Consider the following 10,011-nt stretch of genomic DNA (forward strand, 5'->3'; position numbering starts at 1 on the left):
GTGGGGTCGGGATTCGGGTGATGTCGACGGCCAAACCAAAGCGGAGCCTTTTCTCCCTTTCCTTTTCTTTCATGCGCGAAGCAGTGAAAGACAAGCTAACTAAAAAGAGGATGGCGCTGCCGTGGGCCCGCCGGCTCCCATCCCATCATAAATGAAAGATATTTCCAGAGTTTGGGAGAAGGGAAGCTCTCCTCCGTCGGTCGGACTGAGATCTACCAAATTGAGGAGAAGAAATGAAAGGCCGCCTACGGCCTACCGCTTGTACCACTATTGAGGCCTACTTCTCGCCCTCTTTTTTAAATTTTAATAATATAATATTACATTATTATATGATAGGGTCAGACAAGGAGACAAAGTGGTAATCTATGATAGAGGTCACGTGGAAGTATGGAGCCAATAGAGAGACACGCATGCCAACTTTAACCAACAAACCCGGACTCACATGAGAGCCACCCAATTCATTCAAAATCCAGTCCCGTACCCAAACCCAATCTTGGGAGGCATTAAAAAAAGTGCTTCCTATCGTAGTCCCCACCATATGCAAGCAATGTACTGTTTAACCATAAACAACTAACACGGCTGACAGATAGAAACATTAAGATAAGGGAGCTGGAAGAAACTAAATTAATCATCTTCACTATTTCTTCTTTAAACAAAAAAAAAAAAGAAAAAGAAAATAGAGATAAGAGGGAGTGGTGGTGGGCATTTTGACCGCCGCACAAGGAAAAACTGAGACAGTAGGAAATCTAATACACATCTGCGAATCCGATTTCTTTCTTCTCCAAACTGTTCACTGCCCACTCTGTCCCTACCTCTCCCTAGTTCTAGAGTAAGAAAACAGAGGGGGGAATCAAAGCCATTACCCGAGTTTCAAAAAAGAAAAGGTAAAGCTGGCCCATCTTTTTCAGCCAATGGTGGCCGACCACCAATCCTTTGCTTTAGTGCTCTCCTCCTGCATCCTTCTCTTCGAAGCACTTCACCAAGCAGCAAAAATAGCAAAAGATGAAGAGGGGGCAGGAAAGGGTAGAAGGGGACAGCCTTCTTTCCAAAACCGTAGGCATGCCACCCAGGTCCTCTCACATCACTGGCACCCTTGGGAGAAACAAGAATGGATGAACTCCGCTGGTGCGCCTCCGAGCATCAGCAGTCCATTCAGTGGCAGCAATCGCCATCTTCTCATCATCTCTTCTCAGGCTGCCAGCACGCATGCAAATTGTCATTTCCTGGGCAAATCAACAGTTTCTTTACAAATGAGACCTCCATTATTAACCACCATCTATTACTACTACCATTACTCAAACTAAGACAGGCTTGAAAGTCTTTCGTTTTCAAAGAGAGATCACTAGAGAGGAAAGAGGGAGGGTTACCGGCTGCAGGCTTCCGATCGGATGCAGGCTTCAGGGGCCCGGCCGGCACAGACATGTAAGGAAATGAGGCAGGCATAAGAGGGTGGGGAGCGCCGGAGGCAGACTGGGCAGCCACAGCAAGATGAGCAGGATGAAGAAAGCCTGGTGGAGGCATCACTTTCATGCCATTGGCAGCAGCTGCTGCAGCAACAGCAGCAGCTGCAACAGCCTTTACAGGATCGGTCATGGGGGAGGCACCTGCTAATGTTACAGCAGAGGAACCAAGGGCCATCATCCCAGAAGAGCCTGGAGTCGAGTTTGATTGCTGCTGCGCTTGCTGAGATGGTGGTTGCTCAGATGGGCGTCTTTGATAAGGACTGGACTGATGAGACTGGGTTTGCATGTAAGCACTCGGGAAGAAGAATTGAGCTTGAGAGTATGGTTGCTGCTGCTTCTGTACTTGCTGAGCTTCCTGCTGTTGTGGTTTCGTGCTCGAATTGGGGCCAGGATCAATTTGCGGGTGGCCAAGTATTGAGGGTACATTTCGATTGTGAACACGAGAAGACTTCTGGCCTGAACTCGATGCAGAACCCTTGACAGATGATTGTTGAGGCAGCGGCAACGTGGCGGACGACAAACTGGGTTTCACACTAGCAGAAGCCGGTGGGCTTCCATTACCACTCTTGGACACTGAATTTGGGGGAGAACCAATGGTAATGGCAGAAGCAGAAGAGGATGATGGGTTGCTCGTCCCCCCAGCAGGCACTGCTTTCACTGAATTCCCACCGAAAGTAATCTGAGTTTGGTGGCTTTGAGCAGGACAAGATTGTTGAGGTGCTCTGCCTTGCTGCTGGAGGGGAGGATTGTTCTTCACCACTGTTGGAACAGAGGATTGGACCGGGGCAGTTGTTGCCGCTCTAGTAGTAGAGGCCTTCCACTGGGGTGACTGGGAGGAGATGCCACCTTGGATGAGAGATTGAGGAAAGCCAGCCAAGGATTGAGGAAACTTGGTTGCAGTAGAGCCTGCAGGAAGACGCTCAGAGCCAACACTGGCATTATTGCTTGAGCCAGAGGACTTGGTGCGGGATGATGCAAGCTGCTGCTGGTGCTGCTTATGAACTTGAAGAAACTGCTGCTGCTGCTGCTGCTGCTGCAGCTGCTGCAGCTGCTGAGAATTGGGAATGTTAATTATTGGCACTGCAGCAGCTGAAGTGGTTGTGGAAGCAGTTCCAGAAGAACGATTTGCTGGAGCCGGAATGAGACCGACAGTCCGAGATGAGCTGTCTATGACATTGTTGCCAAGCATGGAAGAGAAGGGAGGTCCACCATCTGGTTTAGAGAAGCTAAAGGAATGTTGTAACCCAGTACCTGGACCTTTGCTGCCAGTGATCATCCTCCTTTCGTCCTGACCAACAGCATTTGGACCCATTGATTCTCCACCTCCAGACTTCCCATCCTCGGGGTGGGTCTTCTTCTGTTGTGCTTCTTGGGCAGCCGCAGCTGCAGCCGCAGCCGCAGCCGCAGCCGCTGCTGCTGTAGCGATCTGGTTGTATCCATGTCTAGCGGCTTCAGGTAGGGCCTGAAAGATAGCTTGGTTTTGTGCCATGGAAGAGAAATCAAGGCCTGATGGAGCAGCAGCGACCCCGCCGAAGGAGGCAAACGGCATAGCAAAAGCTTGTGAGGATGTGAATTCCACTTTCATACCGTGGTTCTGCTGAGGTTGCTGCTGCTGCTGCTGCATAAGCTGCTTATCACTGTGGCCCCCACCGCTGCCCAATGCTGCTGCCGTGGCAGTTGCAGGCATCAAGGCAAAATTCTGAGGATAAATCGGCACGGCAAAGTTGTGCGCATAGACATTCTTCTGAGCTTGAGAATTCCTTCCATCTGTGGTTGATGGGCTCTCTTCCGAAGGCTTATTGCCCTCCTGCTGCCTAGCGTGGTGGGGCAGCAAGTGCTGCCGCTGGTTTATTGCTGGAAACCCATTAGTGCTTCCACCAGCACCAGTGGTCCCACCGCCCGGAGCCTGCAGTGGCTGTGGGTGCTTCTGGGAGGATGAGGATCCACTAGATGTGCTTGTGTGCTGGTGGCCTGGTTGGGTGGTGTGGGGAGGTTGCTGTGGTCCCAGCAGCTGCTGCTGTTGAAGCTGCGATGGGTGAAGCATCTGAGAAGCGTAGAAAGGCCCATTGAAGAAAGGCATTGCCTGGGCACTGTTTGCTCCTCTGAAGGTTGGAGGTCCGGCGACATGTGCAGGGATAGGAAATGGGTATGCACCGTTCTGTAGTATCGCCAGATATGGAGCCTCGTTTGAGGGGAGGCCATTAAAGCTTAAGTTCATCGTAGCTGCTGATCCACCACCAGTTCCATTGGTCGCTACTGCAGAAGCAGCGGCACCAGAAGATCCTCCCCCACCGCCAGCCCCTGGAGAAGATTTTGACGCTCCAGGTCGGGCGGCAGCGGCTGCTTGCTGCTGGTTGAGAGGGAAAATAAATGTGGGGCCATGCTGAAGACACCAAAAAATTTGGTAGAGAAAAGAATCAGAATAATATCTTTCTCTGACCAGCATTTCATATTGATACAAAGTGAAAGAAGGATCAGAGCCTTACCAGCATATTGGCTGCTGATCCAGACTGGGGCATCTGCTGGAGGACTAGCTGCTTCTTTTGGGCAGCTTCGGTGGTGGCATTATTTGCTGCAGGCATCCTCTCGTGGGAGGGTGGTCCTGTAAATGCTGCTACTATTGGTGCCCCCTTGTTATCTTGAAAGGAGGCCATGGTCCTCCCATCTGAAGGAGGCACGACACTGAGATTGTATGCCTTGGCTCCATACAGGGGTGTAGCGCCAGCTGCTGCAGGCCAGAAAGGATTCATCCTTGAAATTTTCTGGTGGTAAGATATATTCTGTGCGATATAGCAGTGTGTTGCACAGCGCTTTGGGCGAGGCTGCGGCGAGAGGAAGGTGGGAGGCTGCAACACCACAATCCATCAGACATAAAATGGGAAGGGGCAGAAGGAGAAGTTTGGAGAGAGGACGGGAGGAGACCTGTAAGCTATTGGAAGCTCCTGAAGCCCCATCCATGGGAACGACCGCGTGCAGAGATGGAACTTGACCCATGTACCTGTTAAGGGTAAAGATGAATCTTTTTTCCAAACATTATCACAACAAATCTAGAATGGAGAACAAGAACAAATTGCTCACCCAAAAGGAGGAAGGCTTCCTGGCCACCCTGCAATTGTCATTGGCATAGCAGGGGGTGATGCCGATGGAGCTACACGACCAATTAGAGGAACAAAGGATTCATATCAGATCTCAGGGAGATAAGAAGGACAAAGCTAGCAAAAGAACAAAACAGATCATTCAACAACAATTATTACCAGGCTTCTCATGTTTAGGCTCGACCTTGGGTGACCTTTCTTGCTGCTTCTGCAGTTGGAGTTTGCTGCTGCTGAGGATGTCCTTATCCGGCTTCTCCAGATCAATCTGCAGGTCAACAGTCCTCTCCTTCACCATCTGCTTCTTTAAATCGAATTCCTCCTGCGTGGACTTGTCAACCTTCCTATCCTCCAGAACCATTTCGTCTACTTTTGCTACTTTCTCCGTTGCCTTTTCTTCTTTCTTCTCCATGTTCACTTTCAACTCCTACGAAATTTAAAAAAAAAAAAAAAAAAAAAAACTTTAGACCAAACACAGCGCTAGCTTCTACGAGTTAATTTACTCTGGTCTCTCACCAATTCAATCTGTGGACCCTGAGACCTATGATCTACATTGAATTCGCCCAAGCTGTCCCTTTCTGGAGATAACTTCCCGGGGGGGGAGCCTGCAGTAAACACAGATTGCCTCAAAATCCATGGCTGCCGAAAAAATTCGACAGAAATATTCGTGAATCGAAGCGGTACCCACCATTAGATCGATGCAGAATCTCTCTTCCCGACGGCTATCAATTGTTGGAGCCCTGCAAAATTAACGCACAAAAATAAAACAGCCGGAGTCCATCTCAGAAATCAAAATCTCAGCCTATAAAATAGGACAAAATACCGGTCGGATCTAAAGCTTACGTCTTTGCTTTGGCTTTAGTTTCTTCACTACGATTGACATCCAAATCAGCACAGGTAGTTTCCTTCGCGGGGGATTAGGTTCTTTCTGGCTCTCCATCCGATTCTGGCTATCTGGTTCACCCTTCAAAAGCTTCGAATCAGGAACTGGATTATTTTCAACCCTTGCTGATTCCTGTTGTACATCCAAGGGGGCTGCTGCAACCGAAGGGGCAGCGACATCAATTGAACCACCACCGTTTTTGGTGATTGGAGATGCGGTGCTCTTATCTGATCTGGGAGACGAAGCGCCTGCCTTCATCTGGTGCTCCGGCTCCATCTTAGAAGTCACTGGTGCGAGTGGGCCCGCCGGACTCGAGGGGTTTTCCTCCTCAAACTTCACAGGCCTTGGCTTCTTCTTCTTTGGAGCTGCAGAAGGACAATAATACCATCAATCAGACACGGGGGAAAAATTAGGGGAGAAAATTAAATCTTTGGGGCACCCTACGAACCAGCAGCGGGCAAGGAATTGGGGTTAGAGTTAGAATTGGAGGGCGGAAGAACAGATGGTTGAGATGCTGGAGGAGCAGGGGAGATCGAGCTCGGAGAGGAAACTCTGGATTTGGCTTCATTGCCCGACCCACCATTTGTGTCCTTGGAATCAATCTTGGAGGTCTCCTGCTTCGGTGGGCATTGGAATTGCCTCGTCATCCCATACAACACCTCAGCGACTTCGATCTCGATATCCTCCTGAGTCAAAGACGGCGACTTGGAGACCTTGGGGGGCCGGTGCTTCGGTCCACTAATCGGTTTCTGAAACAAACGAGACCATCAGTGAAAGCTAGGAAGGACCAAAACCAGAGAAGGATGAGCAAATGAAAAAAAGGGAGTTGGACCAGCTTCTTGCGAGCGGAGGCGTTGGAGGATGGTGAGATCTGGGTGGTGGAGGCAGGGCTGAGCCTCGATGGAGAGGCCGAAGCTTGCCGTGGAATCTGCTCTCCACTTCCAGAGCCACCTGAAACCCAATATTCATGTGACCTTTTCGTAGCTGCTGCAACACCAAACAAGAGAAAAATAAAACCAAAGGCTTCAACGAGTCGACCCAAAAAAAATAAAAAATGAAACAAATTTCTCCTTCCAAATTCCAAGCCATATCCACTCTCCTCCCCTACCTGACCGGGCTTTTCTCGGCACCAAGAACCCAATCATCTCGTCGGCCTTCCAGGCAGGCGGAGACCTCGTCGCGACCTTGGTTGGGAAACTCTTCCGGTTCTGCTGCTGGTGGTTGTGATAGTGGTTGCTCTGAGGCAAGGAAGACGTGGAGGAGGCCGGATTCGGCGGCGGCGGCGGCGGCGGCGGAAGCCGGACCGCCACGGACATGTCGTCCTCCTCGTCCTCCTCCTCGTCCTCGACGCTCTCTTCAGAGCTGTCATCTCCTTCGTCTCTGTTGCTCCCCTGCAGCATCCGCTCGCCTCTCCTCCTCTTGCTCCGGCTAGATCTATCCCGATCTCGATCCTTTTTGCTCCCTCGATCCCGAAGCCTCGTCGTCTCGGCCATCTCAATCCCTCCATCCTCCTCTGTAAAAATTTTTAGCAAGAAAAAAAAAAATAAAAATCCAGAAATGGAGATAAAAAACAAAACTAAATAGCAGCGAGACGGATCTGAGGAATCGGACCAGGGGAGTCTCTCAAGCTGCTGCTCCTCTGCCTCCTCCTCGACAACCCACCGTTCACAGCTGCCATGGTTCCTCTCCTCGCTTCCCGATTCCTCTCCATCTCCCCCTTCGATCTCTTTCATCCAATCAGATCACCTCTTCCCGCTTCTTCCCATCCTCCTAGCACTCTCTCCACCGGGAACCGATCTCGTTAATAGATCTCCGCCGTTTTTTAACGGATTTTCACCAGGAAAGCCCAGAAAACCGATCCCTCCGAGGTATTAAATCGATCTCCTTGGAATCCTTCAAGAAATCAGAAAAAGGAGGGATTTTTACGCAAAAATCTTCTTCACCTCTACCTCTTTGGACACTCTTCTCTCTTCTCTCTTCTCTCTTCTCCCTTCTCCGGCTCCCCTGATATCTTGCTTTCCCCGGTTTGCTTTCCTCTCTTTCTGCTGGCCGTCTCATCCATCCGAATTTAGACCCTCCCGCAACCCCACTCCGTGCGCCACCTGACGGCCCGGATTGGTTCCCCACTCCGTCTCTCAATCTCGTGCGTCGATTTATCGTCTCAATCTGACGGCTGTGATTGATCATGCGCCACCGTGGCCAAACGCCAACCGTTGCAATGAGAGGTCGGACCACAGCGGCAACTAATGGCCACGTGTAATAAATATCGCTTCTTTCCTGGCAAGCCTCGCAATTACTCGCTTTGGATTAGTTGTACGCTTTAACGTCACAAACCGACACGTGTCCTCATTAGCGTTATGGGAATGCACGATGGTTCGGCGTCAGCGCCGGCTGTAGCCAGTTGCTCGGGGGTTTCGCGGGCCAGCCCTGCGATCGTTATCATCCGCCTCCCATGTCCGGGGGCCTTAATGCCTTCCCTTCTCAGGCTTGATTGTGGGGCCCATCTGAAAAGCGACCGAAGGGCAAACCAACGGCTCCGATCACGTGATTCTGCCGGTGAATAGCTGCCGTCCGCCCGATCTCCACGCTGACGTGGCGACGGCCTTGAAGGTGTGGCCGAAACTAGAGCCCCAAATGTCGCTAGGCCTAGCTGGCAGCCACGAACACCTGCTTCGGCCGCACCGAGCCTTTCAGACCGTCCATCTCGATAAATCCAACGGTTAATATGCCTTTATCTCGACTCCGCACCAGGGAAGTCATGGGATTATTTCTAGGTGCCGGTGGGGCCCGCCGAACGGACTGGGACTATTTCCTCGCGCGCCCACTCTCCAACGTCCGGCTGCGATGACGTCATCCGGCCCCACCACCTCCCCAAAAGTACATTGACAACATTAAAATTATCATCCCGGATGCTTTTTGACGCTCCATCAAATCACAGCCGTTGGATTGGTTTCACCGGCACAAAAAAGTCCCACTTTGGACGGGAGGGATCGGATGCATCGCGCGTACCGCTACGGACAGTTGAGCAGAACCGACGGCCGTGATCGTCGTAGGCGTGTGCCCTACCGCCCTCTCGTCCTTTTCCCTGTTGCAGTCCACGTGATATCTGTGCATCGTGGAGCCCTACCAGATCGACACGTGTCGTAAGCTCATATCTTATCTGCTCTGATGGAAACGTGGCGACCATTGGGTATCTCATTGGTCATCTCGAACCTGGTTATTATTGGCCAACCGCTCCCACTTTCCTAGGCCAATTGCAGCCAAATATCTAACAATTATCATGTTATTATATTAAAACGGGCATTAAATAATGATCCTAATTTAATAATATCTTTTGAATAATTTAGTATAAAAAAAAGGGGCCCGAGGGTTGGTGGGGCCGAGAGGTTGGGTCCGTTCCGGTCGCGTTTGTCGCATGCACTGGCTCATTCCCCTCGCTTTCGGACGGAGGAGTCTCGACAAGCGTGCGAGGCCTCCACGTGTTCCGCCTGCCACGTCAGTCATGCTGACATGGACTACATCTCTACCGCGCGGGTGAAGGGGGAATGGGGGATGGGTGTAGGCGTGAGGGTGCGTCGGAAAGAGAGAGAGGGAGGCAGAAACGTCTCAGAGCCCGAATAAAGGAGTTTTGATCATTATAGCCATATAGGAGAATAAAATACCACTTCTTTGTCCTTATCCTCTCTCTTTTAAATCCCACAACCGAATATATTATCCCGTGGTTTCGACGTTTCGCCCTTCTCCATCCTTGTGCCAGTCTTTCCCTAGAACAATTTTTTTCTAGAGAGAGAGCCTTAAAAGATGTACTTTGGAGAAGGCAGGGTGGGAACCAAGCTGTGGTGTTTTATTAAATTTCATCTTTTAATGGGAGGGGGATAATTATTAATTGATTAACTATGTGGAACAGCTGAACTGTTAGCGATCTCGTCTCTTAAATGGAAAGCATGCTTCTTGGGAATTTTTAAGGTGCTATTTATTGGAAAGATCGAATAAATTAATGTAGATCATGTTTTTATATGGAAGAATTCCAGTCGCTTGCATCCGCACTATACAACAAACCCACGTTACAAAACCAACAAGCTTTTATTATATTATATCAATATTTTATTTGTATTAGGATTATGCTATCATATAGTACCTTAGTTTAATAACCACCCTGTAGCACATTTTTTTATTGACTTGTGCTTATAATAGTGATGATTTTTCAGCATAGTTTATTGGTTAGATGATGGGATTGCCCAAGAGAAGACTGCTGGAATTAGATTATTATGATTCTTGTCACGGTGTCGACACTTGCACTCCTTTTCTAAACAGATGCTGCATTCATGCATTTATCCGAAGAGATATGCGAGAGTGCATCTATTAAAAAGAGAGTATTGTTAATGTCATCGTTTGAAATAATTATTTTATCATCAAACTCTGCAGTAGTCTAAATTAAAGGCTTTAAGATCCAAATTTTGGCCCTGGAATTGTGTCAAAGGTGAGGAGGACTCCCAACGGAGGGATCCACGCAGACCAACAACTTGTCCAAGGGCCCGTAGAAGACTTAGCAAATGGTGGATGGCCAGTCCGA

At 49.7% G+C, this 10,011-nt stretch overlaps 1 protein-coding gene across 1 annotated transcript; it reads right to left on the reverse strand.

Annotated features, from left to right (window-relative positions):
• Nucleotides 1-595: 595 nt before the first annotated feature.
• LOC105055071 (protein TIME FOR COFFEE) lies at nucleotides 596-7,481 on the reverse strand. The gene is given in 14 exon segments (XM_073252056.1): nucleotides 596-1,223; nucleotides 1,368-3,846; nucleotides 3,950-4,309; nucleotides 4,386-4,461; nucleotides 4,542-4,611; nucleotides 4,718-4,982; nucleotides 5,072-5,160; nucleotides 5,240-5,295; nucleotides 5,399-5,465; nucleotides 5,468-5,803; nucleotides 5,887-6,187; nucleotides 6,271-6,425; nucleotides 6,547-6,951; nucleotides 7,050-7,481. Coding segments are annotated over 14 exon segments (4,803 nt in total). The 5' UTR covers nucleotides 7,150-7,481; the 3' UTR covers nucleotides 596-1,179.
• Between the last annotated feature and the right edge of the window lie 2,530 nt (nucleotides 7,482-10,011).

This window comes from Elaeis guineensis, chromosome 2, assembly GCF_000442705.2.
Source record: "Elaeis guineensis isolate ETL-2024a chromosome 2, EG11, whole genome shotgun sequence".
NCBI classification, from domain to species: Eukaryota; Viridiplantae; Streptophyta; class Magnoliopsida; order Arecales; family Arecaceae; genus Elaeis; species Elaeis guineensis.